Source organism: Mustelus asterias, chromosome 12 (assembly GCF_964213995.1).
Source record: "Mustelus asterias chromosome 12, sMusAst1.hap1.1, whole genome shotgun sequence".
In the NCBI taxonomy this organism is placed as follows: Eukaryota; Metazoa; Chordata; class Chondrichthyes; order Carcharhiniformes; family Triakidae; genus Mustelus; species Mustelus asterias.
The window spans coordinates 47,845,633-47,864,433 of record NC_135812.1 but is presented as its reverse complement, the minus strand read 5'-3'; the positions used below and the strand labels follow the sequence as shown (position 1 = coordinate 47,864,433).

The 18,801-nt window shown below is 42.4% G+C and overlaps 1 protein-coding gene across 2 annotated transcripts in view; it reads right to left on the bottom strand.

The window, feature by feature from the left end:
• rfc2 (replication factor C (activator 1) 2) overlaps positions 1 to 18,801 on the bottom strand; it is a 40,367-nt gene that overhangs the window by 15,627 nt on the left and 5,939 nt on the right. For both annotated transcript variants that reach the window (XR_013499105.1, XM_078225161.1), the window contains exons 3-4: positions 4,222 to 4,263; positions 2,156 to 2,262 (exon numbers count right to left, since the gene is read on the bottom strand). Coding sequence is in view for 1 of the 2 variants with exons in the window: in XM_078225161.1 (XP_078081287.1) it covers positions 2,156 to 2,262; positions 4,222 to 4,263 (149 nt within the window). In the remaining variant the exon portion in view is untranslated. The remainder of the gene's footprint in view (positions 1 to 2,155; positions 2,263 to 4,221; positions 4,264 to 18,801) is intronic.

The window sequence follows — 18,801 nt, the reverse complement described above, 5'->3', positions numbered from 1 at the left end:
TATTCAGTGACGTGGTCGCCACAGCCTTCTGCGGTAGAGAATTCCACAGTTCGCCACCTGTATCCTGTGACCATGACTCCTTGTTCTAGACTTCCCCAGCCACAGGAAACAACACCCTTGTATCCAGTCTGTGCAGCCCTGCCAGAATTGTAACACATTTCAATGAGATGCCCTCTTATTCTTCTAAATTCAGTGAATATAGGCCTAGTCGACCAAATCTCTCCTCATGTGACAATTCTGCTTTATGAGGTTACTTAAAGAGATAGTGAACTGTCCTAGATTTTGCTTCAATGCATTATGGAGTCAGGTCAGGAGAAGAGTTTTCTCTCAGACCTTTTCCTAAAAAAAAGATATTTTCCAGACTTATATTGTCATTCCAAAATAATATTAATTGTAGTTGCTGAGGGCGGTGCACAAGATCATAATGTTGAGTGTCAGTAGGCTTAATAGACTTTTCCTGCCTTTTACTCTTGTGTGTGCACACAGATGAATCCAATATTTAGCACATCAGCAATGGATTGTTAGTAGCATTTTCCTCGGAGTTAGAAGGTTGCAGGTTCAAGCCCTACTCCAGTGATTTCAGCAAATAATCTAGGCTGCTGCTTTAGTGCAATAATGAGTGTGCTACATTATCCAATCAGTTATCTTTCAAAATGTTGTTAAATGGAGGCTCTGCCTGCACTCTAAGATGGGTAGGAAAGATTTCACAGCAATTAAAAAAGATCTCTTCAATTTCCTGGCCATCACATGTCCATCTACCAACATCACCTCACTGTTGTGTTGAGGATCTTCGCATTCCAACCATTATTCTAAGTATTCTAAGTATTATTCTAAGTATTTGCATTCCAACTATTATTCTGTAAATTGAGTTTGTGTCTTTATATGCCCTGTTTGTGAACAGAATTCCCACTCACCTGAAGGAGCTTAAGGCTCCGAAAGCTTGTGGCTTTTGCTACCAAATAAACCTGTTGGACTTTAACCTGGTGTTGTGAAACTCCTTACTGTGTTGGGGATCTTACAGTGAGAAAAATCAGTTTGCTACCTTTGTTAACTTTACAACAGCCACTAGTTCAGAAAATATGTCATTGGCTGTGAATCACTTGGAACACACAAGAGTACTGAACAAGTTATTTTCACACCTTTCTGCATTGTGAATGAGATCACATGGGCTTAATTGTGTAACTAAATTACCTTCATCATTACCTATTGTAACATAAAAGCTACAAACTACAATTCATTAGAGTTACAAAATCCATTTGTTCATATCAGGCATAATTGGTCGATAGGAAGCGATATTACAGGAGAATGGGCTGTGGCCAGGATGCTTTGTCTTGTAGGTATTTAGTTTCATATTTATTAATGTTTTTGCCAATGTCAACTCTGTCTTTACCGTTCCGGTTACCAGCTCTGACTAAAGCAACACAAAGGGAATTTACAACAAAATCCTTGGGAAAACACTATTATTTCACAACTTCTCAACATATTGTGCAAGATCATATTTCGCAACAACACAATATATTGTGTGGAAAGAAAAGTTGCTGGGCAGCAAATCCGAACCATAAACTATCCTGACAAAACTTCCACGTCCCTTATTAAAGAGAGCTTTTCTTTGCTTTTTCTTCTTGGCCCCTTCTCCAAGAGGCCAGCTGTTTCTAAGACAAGGTACTTTTAAGTTATGATTGTAGCCAGGAGCAACCGCTTGCTGCCCGATGAATATAAACAGCGGCAGCAAAATCTGCTGGATCTGATTAAGTGCCATCAGATCTTTGCTGAAAAAGTCTTTGACTTTTAGGAATGAAAATTACGGATCTGACTTTGTGTGCCTGCCCTAGGGTGGAGAGCACCTTAGAAGTAATGACAATGTGTAAACAAAGAGGGACAGCAATACAAACAAAGGCAGTGGTTGCAGTGAGTGCTGTTCCCCGAGGAGCTCTTAGCAAACGTTGAACCAAATTCTGGCAATGCTGTACTGAACATGAGAGCAACACAGAGTGATCCACCAGAAAACCCTGCTTTTCTTTTCCCAAGGAACCTCCCTACTCTGACACCCCAGCTAGATGAACACTATTATCACTCTGACCTCTTTTACAGGCATCAGGAGGAACCATCACAATTCACATGAAAAACAAAGACAAAATATCCTCAGCTATCTTACCGGTCGTTTGAGGCATTGAGTTCAAGAACAGCATCTTTTAACGCAGGACCCAACAGCGCTCGTGCTAAGCACAGGATACTGGTCGTTTTTCCAGTGCCGGGTGGACCCTTGAAGACGACAGAAATAAATGGGCAGCTTTTAAAGATAAGCAATAGTTGAAACTGTTCACTTAAAGGAATCAATTTAGATAACAGATGTTGAGAGCAAGCACTAGAATCTTCATTATTTTAATAAAGTCTTAACATCCAGCAGCAAATCGTGGTGTTAATATGCATTAAAATATCATAATGCAAACACAGTTATGAGTTAAGCCTTGTCATCATTTCATGTAAATCCTGTTTTTCCATTAAACATATAATTTTACTAATAGGTTTAAAAATATTTTGTTTCTCATATCAACTGTATACACATTATTTTGTTCCATTACTAGACACAACATTACAGAGCTATATAACCAATGAGGTTTATTTCCCATAAAATCCTCCATTCGTATGTGCTATATAATGAGAACAATTCTTCTCTTGTGTGAATGGGAAAAGTTGAGTTTAAGAGGAGATACTGGGAACAAAATCTTTCCCACTTGGACAGTGAAACGCAAGAATAGAATCCTTGCAGTGTAGAGGAAGGCCCATTCAGCCTAAGTAGTCTGAACCAACTCTCCGACAGAGCATCTTAGCCATGCCCTATCCCCATAACCCCACATATCCCCGCTAATTCCCCTAATATATACTTCTTGGGACGTCTAAGGAACAATATAGCATGGCCAATCAACCTAACCCACACATCTTTGGACTGTGGGAGGAAACCGGAGCACCCGGAGGAAACCCACGCAGACACGGGGAAAACGTGCAAACTCCACATAGTCACCCAAGGTGGGAATTGAATCCAGGTCCTTGGCGCTGAGGCTGCAGTGCTAACCACTGTGCCACCGTGCCACCCACAATGAGGATTTCCTACTAATGACAACATTGCATTTCTTATGATATTATGATTCAATCAAAAATTTGGGATCAGCAGTTCTTTACCACTCAAAACATTCTAGTTACGCAAGAATAAAAGTGGATGTGTGTAGGAAGAAAGATGGTCACCAAGGATTTAACCCACAGCAACAATGGACTGCAAATAGTGACCTCTCCCTTTTAGATGTTTTGAGCAAAATTTGCATTCTTTTTGAGGCAAACTGGTGTAAATTAAACTCCTGGTCAATAGGAATGTGCTGTGTAGGTTATGCACAAGAAACATTGGTCAGTTTTCACCATTAAGACATGAAATGATAGCAATAGTAGATAAAATATTGAGAGAAAGAAGTTATACAAGCTTAGAGCAGTGAAGAACATACAAGTTCAAGAACAAATACGGTTTAATTATCACAGAATCATAGAATCCCTACAGTACAGAAGGAGGCCAATCGGCCCATTGAGTCTTCCCCGAACACAATCCCACCCAGTGCCTATTCCCGTAACCCCACGTTTATCCTGCTAATTCCCCTGACAGTAGGGCCAATTTAGCATGACCAATCAACCTAACCTGCACATCTTTGGGGCGGCAGGGTGGCACAGTGGTTAGCATTGCTGCCTCACAGCGTCAGGCACCCAGGTTCGATCCGCGGCTTGGGTCAGTCTCTGTGTGGAATTTGCACTTTCTTCCCAGGTCTATGTGGGTTCCCTCCGGGTGCTCCGGTTTCCTCCACAGTCCAAAGATGTGTTGGTTAGGTGGATTGGCCATGCTAAATTGCCCCTTAGTGTCAGGGGGATTAGCTAGGGTAAATACATGGAGTTACGGGGATAGGGCCTTGATGTGCTTGTGGTCGGTGCAAACTTGATGGGCTGAATGGTCTCCTTCTGTAGGATTCTATGATGATTCACAGTTTAAAAGATCATTTCTGATTTTCTGTCCTTATCAACACATCAGGCATTAATATCCATTAATATCCTTCAGCTTGAACAAAACAGTTGTTCTGTCGATTTACAAAGCATTGCAGTCCGGAAAGATCTCAGTACATGGCTATCAGACATTCTTGTACAATTACTAAATAGATGTTCATCTATGTGGTAATTCATACTCACTGCAATAATGATGTTGGGTACATTTCCCTCCCTTGCGAACACCTGTTAAAGATAATAGAATGAGATGACTAAAGTAATTCTGGCCAGTATGCATTTGAAAATTCAACAATGAATTAATTCAGAAGTTCTGGATAATGCAAAAACATGGGACCAAGTGTATTACATACTTTAACAAACCACCAATTCATGAGTACCTACTGAAAGGGCAGAAACTCAATATTTTGCTGATGGGAAAAGCTACATTCAAACCTCATTGTTGCTCCTAAAGATTTAGTCAACATCACAACTAAAAGATTCTTTATTCAATTTACATAGGAAAGCAGGTAACCTAGCTACTGTTTAAAATACAATACTTCATGTGGAGCCACAAGGATACCACGAAAGCTGATTCTTTTCTGTGAATAAAAATGCTTAAAATGGCTAAGCAAATGAAGACTTATAACTTACAGTGCTCTAAGTTTGAGTAATTCATCTCCAGCAGGAGGGACCTTGTAGACTTTCCACAAATAATTCCAAATGCTGTACTGCAAACAATTATTAAGATTCTGTAACTCCACTCCTGCCCAAAGACGCATCAAGCTTCTTCAACGTATTCCACCTGTCATATACGTCAATAATGAAGTGGAGAAAATATGCCCAATCAAATCAACTACTGTATTCAACCTCAAATATTTCTAACTTTACTGGAGCACACATGGAATAGGTCCAGAAAACAAGCTCCTCATACTACACTCAGATTGAAGAACCATAGACTAAAATCATTACTAATCTCAAAGGAGATACACCTCAGAAACTAATCTCCACCCTACCAAAAAAAATGCAAGAAGATTTATTTGACAAATATAACACACTGATTAATCTGTGCTGGAAGAATGTTTTATTGAGCCAATTTTGGCAAGATCTGTGGTGATCATAGCCATGATGGCTGCACTTGTGAACAGGATTATTCATGTCGCTTTTGATCTGTGCTATATTTCATTGTCTAACAAAGGTCAGGAACAGAATGAAGCTACCTTTTGTTATCTCATTTGATAAGTCTTCCTGAGCACATTGTCCCTAAACAAGTGAGCCATGAAGGGGTTGGTTAAGTTATTGGGCAAGGAGGTGGCAAATGGTGTAGAACAAGAGGAAACATAAGAAATTATTCACTTTGGTATGAATATTTAAGGAGGCGAGAGACTAGTAAATGTTGGTAGAGGGATTTGGAGGGGTCGCCTGCAAATTACTGCATGTTAACACGTAGGTACAACAAGCGTTAGGATTGAAAATGGTGCCTTATACTTGAAGTACTTTGCAGTAAAGGTGAAAAGTAATTACATGGGGTATTGGGGAGATCACACAGGGAGAACATAGAACCATACAACATAGAAAGGGGGGCCATTCAGCCCATCTTGTCCATGCCAACCCAAATACATCCCAGTGCCCTTTCTAAACCCATCTTCCTGCACATGGTCCATAGCCCTGCAATTTACAGTACTTAAGGTGCAGATCCAGGTGCTTTTTAAACAAGTTTAGTGTCTCTGTCTCCACCACCAACTCAGGCAACAAATCCCAGACACCCACCACCCTCTGCGTAAAAATGTTTTTCCCTCTAATCCTTCTGCCACTTAGCTTGAATCTTTGACCCCTGGTTTCTGAACTCTCTGCTAAGGGAAACTGGTCCCTCCTGTCTACTGATGTGTATAGTTTCAGTTTCCTAACTCAAGGGAAAAATACTTGTCCTAGAAGGGGTGCAGTAAAAGCTAATTAGATTGATTCCTGTGGAGAGAATGAATAGAATGGACCCATATTCTCTGAATGGTTTGTGGGTAGTGTCCTTGCCTTTGGACTTGACCCCAGAACTTGATGGCCAAGTAAGGTTGAGTGTCAACCTGCAAATCCTTATAATACTCCAATGGTTGGTAGTAAGAGTGGGAGAGACTCCTGGTCAGCCATGCTTGATGTGGAGTGCTGTCCCTCAAGCTATAAGCCACTGACATCAGACTAGTGACAAAAGTTTGCCTTAGCACCACGAGGTGCGTGAAAAAGATTGGAATGTTCTCTAAAATTAAGAATGGAAGATGGCCTTGCTGAAACATAAAATTCTTTGAGGGCTGGGGAGTTCACACTAGTGATCATAGTCTCAGAACACAGGTTCAGCTCCTTAGGGTTGAGATGAGGAGAAACATCTTCATTCAAAAGAATAGTGAATCATTGGAATTCTTGCAGAATATGTAATCGTTTACATACTGCCAAGCAACCTGCACACTGGTAATGGTGTGGGAGAGAGGAAGGTCCTGGAAACACACTTCCATATGGCTGCAGTCATGGTACGTAAAAGCAGTACTCGGTTAATAATCTGTTTGAGCTTTCACCCATGTCCACATTCACACACAACCTCATAACATTAGGAGCTGGCCCAGATGATACAAGGACTCCGGCGCATCGACCCGCTTATTTTTGATGAGAATATTACCGACAACTTGAAAAGGTTTGAAAAGGAATGGCGCGTATACTGCCACGCTGGTCTGTCCGACAAGTCAAAGAAAGTCCAAAGTTACTGAACACGGCCGGCCTGGAGCTGTGGCAAAATAGGAAACCTTCAGGTTTCAGGAGGGGATGACACTAAGACACAGAGGTACTAAAGAAATTTGAACAAATCTACATGCCTGTAAAAAATATAATCATGGGTAGAAGTGCTTTCAACAGTGCTTGTCAGAAACCCGATAAATTAATCGTCATTTCAGTCTCAACACTGAAAATTCTGGCAAAAAAGTGCAAATGCAGTGCTCTCACTTGTTAGAGACCATGTCGCATACACACGCCAGCAGCTGCTCTTTGGAAAAACTTAACATTGGAATTTATTAATATTTACAAGTTGAATGAACAGTCTGAGAGGAACACTAAAGAATTAAGAGAAGCTGAAGTCTTTTCAGTACCCTGCCCAAACTGCAGTGGCCAGTACCCACAAACAAAGCAAATGCTTTGCACTTAACAAGCAGTATAATAACTGTGGTAAATGGAATCACTGTGCCAAGTGCTGTAGATCAGAGCAAGTAGGCAGCTACAAGCCACAAGCTGCTGTCACAAGACATGCTGCAGCCAGCTAACCCCCCCAAAGCTCAGCAAGTAAAGAAAGTGCATGAACTGGAGATAAATCAAAACCATGAGCCTCTGCGAAAGAGTCAATCTCATCACTGCAAAGGGTGAAATATTTACAACGCTCAACATTGCCCACAACAATGCCAAACTGAAAGTCAAAAATGAGACCGGGGCATAATGTTGTTGAAACTGCTGAAGAAAGTCGAGGACAGTGCTTCGCTCAATTTGACCAACAAAGGGAACATTGTTGTATATGGTGCACAGACCATCTGCAAAGTCACCCTGGACTGCACGCAGGGCAAGTTTCAATTCCATGTAGTCGACCAGGATGTTAAACTACTGCTGGTTCTCCCTGACAGTATTGCACCAGGACTATTTCACCTTGGGTTGGATGTGCACGCCTTTCCAAACTTAGAATGGTCTCCACTGACTCTCTAATAGCGTCAAGACCCCAAACATTCTCATCATGTTGAAGAGACTTTTTTGCTGTGAAATAGGTACGAACTCAAACAAAATTTATACACTTCTTTTCTAGTTATATGTATAAAGCTACACGGTATGTGCATTCCCCCATCCGCCTCCCTTTAGAGCTACCTCTCCATGGCCCTGCTCGCATCAATCCTCTCCTAAGTGAAATATTTCAATCGGGTAATTTCTCTTTCTGAGAATTTTCTTTGCCCTCCACTGAGTCCATCACACCTCCAACTGCTCTTCTCCGCGCCAAACATAGAAAATAGGAGTAGGCCATTCGGCCCTTCAAGCCTACTCCGCCTTTCATTATGACCATTGCTGCTCATCCAACTTATTAGACTGATCCCGTCTTTTCCCCCCCCATATCCTTTGATCCCTTCTGTCCCAAGAGCTGTATCTAACTGCTTCTTGAAAACATACAATGTTTTGGCCACAACTACTTTCTGCAGTAGAGAATTCCACAGGATCACCATTATCTGGGTGAAGAAATTTCACCTCATCTCAGTCCTAAAAGGTTTACCCTGTACCCTTAAACTGTGATCTCTGGTTATGGACACCCCCACCACTAGGGGACATCCTTCCAGCTTCAACCATGTCTAGTCCTGTTAGAATTTTATAGGTTTCATAGAGTCATAGAGGTTTACAGCATGGAAACAGGCCCTTTGGCCCAACTTGTCCATGCCGCCCTTTTTTTTAAAAAACCCCTAAGCTAATCCCAATTGCCCGCATTTGGCCCATATCCCTCTATACCCATCGTACCCATGTAACTGTCTAAATGCTTTTTAAAAGATAAAATTGTACCCGCCTCTACTACTACCTCTGGCAGCTTGTTTCAGCCACTCACCACCCTCTGTGTGGAAAATTGCCCCTCTGGACACTTTTGTATCTCTCCCCTCTCACCTTAAACCTATGCCCTCTAGTTTTAGACTCCCCTACCTTTGGGAAAAGATATTGACTATCTACCTTGTCTATGTCCCTCATTATTTTATAGACCTCTATAAGGTCACCCCTCAGCCTCCTACGCTCCAGAGAAAAAAGTCCCAGTCTATTCAGCCTCTCCTTATAATTCAATCCATCCAGTCCTGGTAGCAACCTAGTAAATCTTTTCTGCACTCTTTCTAGTTTAATAATATCCTTTCTATAATAGGGTGACCGGAATTGCACACAGTATTCCAAGTGTGGCCTTACCAATTTCTTGTACAACTTTAACACGACGTCCCAACTCCTGTATTCAATGTTCTGACCGATGAAACCAAGCATGCCGAATGCCTTCTTCACCACTCTGTCCACCTGTGACACCTGGTAGTGCAGTCGATGTAGTTTATATGGATTTCAGCAAAGCCTTTGACAAGGTCCCAACGGGAGACTTGTAAAGAAGGTAAATTCACATGGGACACAGGGTAATTTGATGAAGTGGATTAAAATTGGCTCAGTTGTAGGAGACAGAGGGAGATGACAGAAAGCTGCTTTAGTGACTGGAAGCTAGTGTCCAGTGGCGTACCACAGGGATCTGGGTTGGGCCCCCTATTGTTCATCATTAATACAAACAACATAGATGACTATGTGGGGGTAGGATTAGTAAGTTTGCTGATGACACAAAGATTGGCCGGGTGGTTAACAGTGAGGCAGAGTGTCTTAGGGTACAAGAAGATATAGATGACATCGTCAAATGGGCAGCTAAGTGGCAGATGGAATTTAACCCTGAAAAGTGTGAAGTGATGCACTTTGGAAGGAGTAATTTGACAAGGAAGTACTCAATGAATGGTAGGACACCAGGAAGTTCTTAGGAACAAAGGGACCTTAGCTTGTTTGTCCATAGATCACTGAAGGTGAAAGGACATGTTAGTCGGGTGGTGAAAAAGGCATATGGGACACTTGCTTTTGTCAATCGAAGCAGATTGCAAAAGCAGGGAAGCCATGTTGGAGTTGTATAGAACTTTGGTGAGGCCACAGCTGGAGTACTGTGTGCAGTTCTGGTCACCACATTATAGGAAGGATGTGATTGCACTGGAGGGGGTGCAGAGGAGATTCACCAGGATGCTGCCTGGGATGGAACATTTAAGTTATGAAGAGAGGTTGCATAGACTTGGGTTCTGTGAGATCCCCCCTCATTCTTCTGAACTCCAGCAAATATAATCCTAACTGACTCAATATCTCCTCATACGTCAGCCCTGCTATCCCAGGGATCAGTCTAGTAAACCTTTGCTGCACTCCCTCTATAGCAAAAACATCCTTCCTCAAATAAGGAGATCAAAACTGCGCACAATATTCCAGGTGTAGCCTCATCAAGGGCCTACATAATTACAGCAAGATATCTCTGCTCCTGTACTCGAATCCTCTCACTATGAAGGGCAACATACCATTTGCCTTCTTTACCGTCTGCTGCACCTGCATGCTTACCTTCAATAACTGGTGTATGAGGAGACACAGGTCTCGTTGCACATTCCCCTCTCAATTTATAGCCAGATAATAATCTACTTTCTTGTTTTTGCTATCCAAGTGGATAACCTCATATTATACTGCATCTGCCCACTCACTCAACTTGTCCAAATCCAAAGGTTCTCTGCATCGTCCTCACAGCTCAACCAGCTTTGTCTCACCTGCAAGTTTGGAGATATTATTTATTCATTCCCTCATCTAAATCATTAATTTACATTTTGAATAGCTGGGGTCAGAGCACCGATTCCTTTTGTATTCCACTAGTCAGTGCCTATGATTCATAAAAAGACCTGCTTATTCTTACTCTCTGTTTCCTGTCTGTCAACCGCTTTCCTACACATCTCAATACACTAGCCCCAATCCCACATGCTTTAACCATTTTCTCCTTCACCACATAGCCTTCCACTTTTTGTGCTGAGCACCCAGCAACAGAAAACATGAAAAAAAATCAAACTGCCAACCAGAGCCGGGATTCCACATGAGCTGGCTACGAGGCTGGCCTCTGATTGGACAATTTAGTTTTTTGCTCCCCCCCTCCCCCCCAAATTGTGGCCATTGCTCCCCGCTCTTTTTTTTTATTCTTTGCTGCAATGTTCTTTAACTAACTTTCACGCTCGCTTGTTTTTTTTTTAAATTGGCTTTTCCCCCATTTTTTGTCACATGGCTCCCTGAGCTTCCACAGATCCCCTAGTAGCCTCTTGTGGAACTCCAGTTTGGGAACCTCTGTCTTACAGCAACAAGCACCAAAGATGCTTGACTGTGATTATTGGAGAGCTGCCTGTTATCTATCGTACGAGGCTGGATGATTCAGTGCTACCCACTGTCTGCGCTCCAAGAAGAGTACGCCTGTAAGGCGGTAATAGACAGAATGACAAGACTGAGGGTTACAGCCCCAAAGAGGAAGCCAATGGAATGGGTCTCCGCGAAAGTAGCTGCAAAGAAGAAAGATACAGCCAGAATTTTTATCAACCCAATTCACATTAACAAAGCACTTCTGAGACCTCACCATCCACTGAAGCCAGTAGAACAGGTCTTAGCAGACATGCCTAATGCCAAGGTCTTCAGCATCTCGGATGCAAATGCGGATTTTGGCAAATCCTGTACGATAAAGAATCTGTGAAGCTTACGACTTTCACGTCTCCAGTAGGCAGATACAGATTAGTGCGAATGCCCTATGGCATTTCCACTCGTGAAGATTTCCAAGGATCCATGAAACAGATCTCCACAAGGCGGCACGGTAGCACAGTGGTTAGCACTGCTGCTTCACAGCTCCAGGGACCTGGGTTCAATTCCTGGCTTGGGTCACTGTCTGTGTGGAGTTTGCACATTCTCCTCCTGTCTGCGTGGGTTTCTTCCGGGTGCTCCGGTTTCCTCCCACAGTCCAAAGATGTGCAGGTTAGGTTGATTGGCCATGCTAAAATTGCCCCTTAGTGTCCTGGGATGCTAAATTAGAGGGATTAGCGGGTAAATGTGTAGGGATATGGGGGTAGGGCCTGGGTGGGATTGTGGTCGGTGCAGACTCGGTGGGCCAGATGGCCTCTCTCTGCACTGTAAGGTTTCTATGATTTCTAAGGCATTCTTTGGAATGTCATCAATGATGATTTGACATTTGGGGACACACAGTGGAGGAACATGATGAAAGTCTGCGTTTGGTCTTCGACAGAATCAGAACCATAAATTTGCAGCTCAACCCTCTTAAATATAAATTCAAAGTCAGTGAGGTCCCCCTATGTGGACCACCTGTTGACAGTGTGCAGCCAGACCCAAACAAGATAAAGGCCATAAGCAGATGTCCATTCCTGATGACACCACAGCACTTCTTTGGCATGACAAATTACCGATCATAGTTCATTCCATGCTATAGCAAAATGATTGCACCTCTTCGCCAACTTCTCCACCAGGATGCAGAATGGTTCTGGCAGGAGAACAGTGCGTTCAAGGACCTGCTTTCACCCTCTGTGGTGTTGCAATACTTTGAGGTTTGTAAATCTGTCACGTTGTCAGCAGATACATCTCAGCACACACTTGGAGCAATGTGCATCCAGAATGGCAGACCAGTGGTTTTTGTATCAAGGGCCCTCACTGACACCCACTATGTCCTTGCCTTTGCCTGTCAGAAATTTCATGACTTAATTTATAGCCATCCAGCCACTGTGAAATTGGATCAGCAGCTACTCATCTCCATTCTCAAAAAGTCCCTCCATATTGCGTTACCATGCCTGCAGAGAAGGATGCTCAAGCTCCAATGATACTACCATAGTGTGACCTACAAGCATAATAAGGAACTATACTTAGCAGATACCCTACCAACCACTCACCTGCTAAGTACTGAGGCATGAGGAGGACGTTGACATTATGACAATCCGTTGTATTAAGAACAGATAAACTCAAAATTGCTCTGCAAACGGGCTAAATATACAAGTAATACAACGTCATCATCATGAGGGGCCTGCAATGACAAAGGGGTTTCCTTATGAGCTCTGCACTTTTTACACCATGAGAGAGGAGCTAACAGTGCAAGATGGACTGAAACTGCAAGGCCAAAAATTCATAATCTCTTACTCTGCAGAAATACTACATCCAGCAGCGCCACCAAGGGCACCCAGGAATTGAAGCGACAAAGCATAGGGCAAAAGAAACTATGTACTGGCTGTCAATGTGGCGACATAGAAGGGAAGGTGTCTAGATGTACACCATGCAATGAGCTCACGACTTACCAAACTAAAGAACCACTGTACCTTCATGAGATTGCAGACCTTCCATGCTCCCTCATCACAGCAGATGTATTTGACTGGAATGTGACACAGCACATGGTCCTTGTTGATTCATCCGCTGTGTGGTTTGATGATGATTAATTAAATAACATGCTGAGCACTACAGTAATCTGGAAGCTGAGGAGATACTTTGCCATACATGTCATTCCACAATGACGGAAAATGCAGGCAGTTTGTGTGCAGAGAGTTCAAGGACTTTGCACACACATGGGACTTTGAACATTTTACAAGCAGCCCCCTTTATCCACTATTGAGCAGCTTGGCAGAGAATGCAACACATTCAGCAAAGCATCTCCTTGTAAAAAGCCTCTCGTTGCAAAAAGCCTCTGTGACAACTCAAACTTTTATGGCTCATTGCTTAATGTGTGCAACCTGCCAGGGGAAGGTCTGCCCTCGCCAGCACAAAGAATGTTCTTTAGACACGCCAAGACCAAGATCCCTGTTGTTGAAACCCTGCTACAGCCTAAAATGGAAACAAATGTGAAGAATGTTCTTATAAATAACAGCAAAGAGGGAAGAGCTACGATGATCATAATGCCCGCAAACAACCAGAATCTGGAGCCGGATCAGACAGAATGCAAACCATGTGAGGTTATGACAAACTGACTGTTGTGTGCAGCATGCTCGCCAACTCAACAGCTACATGGTCACTTCAGATGGCACCATGTATCACAGGAACCAGTGTCATCTGTTTCAGGTATCTGTACCAAGCCCCGCCAAGGGTTACAGAGACCGATACATCCAGTTTGCAGTCCATGCTTCCCACACCAGCTGAGATAGAGGCCCTTCCTGCTGCCATTGTGACAAACTCTGCAGCTACCATGCCCATCCCAAGCTCACCTGGTGCTATCCACCATGTGGGTAATAACACAGCTGCCTCCCAGGGCAAGCTACTTGTGTGACTACATCCTTGGGAGGGTTGAGCAGACCAAACCCCAAGTTTAAGGACTATGTACCTGCCTAAAAAAAGGGGTGGGGTAGGGTTGGGAGGGACAAGTTTGGGTTTTACACTGGTTTTAGCTCAAGTTCATGTTCTGTGAATTTAAGTTCTCCATTGCTTTTTTACGGTCATTCTTCTGTTGCAGTTACAGATGGTTCTAACTAAAATGGGGAAGAAGTAGAATGCATCAATTTACATATTGCCAAGCAGCCTGTGCATCGGTAGTGGTATGGGATGCGGGAGAAGGTGCTGGAAGTGTATTCCTGCAGTCGCAGCATGTAAAAGCAGCAGAGTACTCAGTTAATAAACTGTTTGACTGATCACTTGTGTCCTCATTCACACAACATTATAATTCTCTGTTACTACTGGGCTCAGTTGATGAGCATATTCAAGATCGACATCAGCAGATTACTGGACACTGAGGGAATGAAAGGTTGGGGGTGGTGGTTAGGAAAGATGCAGAAGTTTAGCCAGAATTTTATTACTGAATGGTGGAGCAGGCGTAAGTACTATAGTCCCATTTTTATTTTCTTATTTCTTACATTATGAGCATGTAGGATGGAAAAGCACTTACGATAGAAACAATCATCAGTGTAAACTTGGAAGAGGAGTGGGACAGGGTGTGGAAGGGAGAATGGGACCATGTCCAAACCATCTGTACCTAGACAAATCTCAGCATCAGCCCTTTTATTACTTGGAACATATTTGAAAAGAAGTTAGTTTAGCTCCTGGTGTTCTTTAGCTCAGGCATTTTGAACTTTAGAAACAAAGTGCATACGCCCTCACTAACATGGAAACTAGTTTTGCATATTATTTAAGTTTCTTCAATAGGTGTAAGTGCTCTGAACTTGGTATGTTCAGAGTGCAAAACGGAGTTCAAAGCGCTGGCAGTGACTAAGGTATAAAAATGTTGTTCTCCAATTGCACATAAGACCATAAGACATAGGAGCAGAATTAGGCCACTCGGCCCATCGAGTCTGCTCCGCCATTCAATCGTGGCTGATTTTTTTTCTCATCCCCATTCTCCTGCCTTTTCCCCGTAACCCCTGATCCCCTTATCAATCAAGAACCTATCTATCTCTGTCTTAAAGACACTCAATTACCTGGCCTCCACAGCCTTCTGCGGCAAAGAGTTCCACAGATTCACCATCTTTGGCTGAAGAAATTCCTCCTCATCTCTGTTTTAAAGAATCGCCCCTTTAACCTGAGGTTGTGCCCTCTGGTTCTAGTTTTTCCTACGAGTGGAAACATCCTCTCCACATCCACTTTATCCAGGCTTCGCAGTATCCTGCAAGTTTCAATAAGATCCCCCCCTCACCCTTCTAAACTCCAATGAGTACAGACCCAGAGTTCTCAACCATTCCTCATGCGACAAGCTCTTAATTCCTGGGATCATTCTTGTGAACATCCTTCCTTAGATATGGGGTCCAAAGCTGCTCACAATACCCCAAATGGGGTCTGACCAGAGCCTTATACAGCCTCAGAAATACATCCCTGCTCTTGTATTCTAGTTTGATTCGTTGGCTGCTACATCAGAAACTGATCGATACAATTAATGCAAGAACCACATAACAGGCTTGCACTGACAATCTAACAATTTAGTTAATCTGCAGACTGGGGCGGAGAGGTAATGGCATTCACTGAGAAGACTTTGAGATGCCTTTTAACTTCTCTGGTGACGTAGATGCCCTTTTATTTATATGATTCATTTACACCACGGCTCTTTTGTTGCTATGATGCTTACCACTAATGCAATCCCAAACCAATTGGAGAAGTATGAAACCAGATACTAATACTTTTCCTGATAATAGGTTTATTCACAGAATCTAGCACAACGTGTCTACCTACCAACTCAGTGTCCCAGCAGTCTCACTTTATAAGTGCTCTAACTACTTAAGCAAACATTGCCATTCAACTGTGTACCGTATCAATACAATTAACATACCATTAATACTTATTGTCAATGTTGAGTTTACTGTTGACAATAACACTAACATAATTTGAAGTCCTCCAAATTTGAACTGATAATTAATCAAAATTCATCAACCTCAGGAACATTAATTGGAAACACAAATGGAAAAGTCTGATGTGTATCTGGTTGACAATAGTCTGTGCTTATGTAGCTAATGGAAAGAAGTCTTGAGTGATTCCCCAGTTTCAATTCCAGATCTCTGCAACTTAAATTCTGTTCCTAACCAATCTGTGTTTTTTTCAATCCAACTGTGCTATAAATACAATTGGACAAATGGTCTTGCCTCGATGATAAAGCCATGCTATAGTAGTCCAGGGAGACCAGTCCTTGTATTTTTGCAATGAAGAAGAATGAGCAAAACTAATTTCTTTGGAAAATAAAGTGAACGAAGATTTTGTTTTTAAAAAGAGACTTTTCCCCCAGCCACAGGATGCTACTGTTCTGAGGAAACTGAAATTCCCCCCATTTTGAATTAAAGTCTAAAGTGCTTCAGGAACATAAATGATCACCCATCCTGTGAAGGAAATTAAATTTTTATAATCTCTTTATTCTGTGGAACTGAGTGATTGGTTTACCATTCGACCAGCTATTTTTCATAATAACATGCTGAATGGGTCACAACATTCCATCTCAAAATGCGATTTAAAAAAACCAATGGGAAACTTTGTAAATGGGATCCCAATTATAATGCATCAATATTTAACTGCAGGACCACTTGCATTTGCAAGCTTTATTTCAAAAGGCCACTCCCATAATTCTGCATGCATAAATTGATCTTTCTGAATTCCCTGATGTTAAATCACTTGGGAACTCCCTAAAGGCCATAGCAGCACAAACGGGAGCACTGAAAAACACAACACTGTTTGCCTCTTCGATACATCTGATACATAAGATCCCTTCCTCAATAATTAATCCAATTTACCTAATTCCCCTTCAAATCTGACTCTGCACAAGGAGGGTATCTGACCTCCCAGAAAATGTTCATCGAGCTTCATGCTCACGCGTCCTACCTTCCCCAGACAGTTTTTCAAACTCATAGAAGCATAGAAAATAGTAGGCCAATTGGTCCTTCCGGTCTACTTTGTCATTCAATACGATCATGGCTGATCCTCTATCTCAATGCCATACTCCAGCACTCTCCCCATACACCTTGACACCTCAGTGTAGATCCACCTGGCAACCCAATAGGGGGGTGAAATGATTAACCTGAACTATTCCTGACATTTTCTTTCCCCCCCACCCTCTGTGAGAAACATTTTCCCCACACATCTCCCTTAAACTTACTACTTCTCACCTCGAACCTGTGCCCTCATGTCGTCGATCCTTCCTCCCTGGGATAAAGTCTCTAACTATCCACCCTATGATTCTCAATTTTGTAGACTTCTATCAGGTTGCCCCTCAGCCTACGTCTTTCCATTGAAGACAATCCAAGTTTATCCAACTTCTTCTCATACCTAAAAGCCTCCAGACCAGGCAACATTCTGGTAAACCTTCTTTGTACCCTCTCCAAAGCATCCACATCCTTCTGATAGTGTGGCAAACAGAACTGCATGCAATATTTCAAATGCGGCCTAACTAAAGTTTATACTGCCAACTTTTATACTTCATACCCCAACTGATGAAGGCAAGCATGCTGTATGCCTTTTTGACCACCTTTCCACTTATGTTGCCACTTTCAGGGATTCGTGGACTTGTATGCCCAGATCCCTATGTATGTCAATACTCCTAAGGGTTCTGCCATTTACTATATAATTCGCACCTGAATTTGATCATCCAAAATGCATCACCTCCCATTTGTCTGGATTAAGCTCCATCCACCATTTCTGTGCCCAAGTCTCCAATCTATCTATATCCCGCTGTATCCTTTGATAATCCTTGTCACTATCTGCAACTCAGCCAATTTTTGTGTCATCCAAAAACTTACTAATCAGATGACCTACCCATTTTCCTACAGATCATTTATATGTATTTACAATCAACAAAGGTCTTAGCACTGATCCATGCAGAACACCACTAGTTACTGATTTCCATTTTGAAAAGCACCCTTCCACCGTGACTCTTTGTCTTCTATAAGCAAGCCAGTTCTGTATCCATCTAGCTAGCACATCTCAGATCAGGCTTTACCTTTTGTACCAGCCTGCTATGAGGGACCTTGTCAAATGCTTTATTAAAGTACACAATAAAACGTTGTGAGCCATCTGTGTCCTGGTGTACTTGGTGTTGATTGCCCAAGTGTAATACTACAGGAGATCAATTTGTAAATTTTAAGTGTGATGTATTCGAACTGGCAGAGGAATTTCCCTCATCATTTAATTGTTTTTTTAAACAACATCACACAACTAAGATTTATCTAACACACCTTTAACATGGTAAAGCATCACAAAGCATTTCACATGAGCATTGTAATCCTGGATTTGATGCTGAGCCACAAAAGGAAATTTCTAGTCAGACGACCAAAAGCTTGGTCAAAAGGATAGGTTTTAAAACGTGTCTTCTTACTGGAGGCTGACTGAGGTAGAGAGATGAAGAGGCTTACTCAGTGTATGCCAGAACTTAGGGTCTAAGTAGCTGAGGGGTGGCCATAAATGGTGGAGCAATTAAAATTGGGGATCACAAATTTGGAGGCACCCTCATATCTTGGAGGGTTGTAGGGCTGGGCAAGGGAGGAGTGAGGCCAAGGAGAGACATAAAAACAAGGGTGAGAAGTTTAAAATAGAAGCTCAGTTTAACTGGGAGGCAGCATAGGTCAGCACATAGAAGTGTTAAATCTGATAAGAATAAGTCCTGTCTTTTACCTTGAACAGGTGTATTCTCAGAACAGCTTAGCAGAGTGACGGCCTCTTTCTGTTCCCTCTCCCCCAACTGTGACCATTTATACTCTTTTGAGTATAACCAGTTCAACT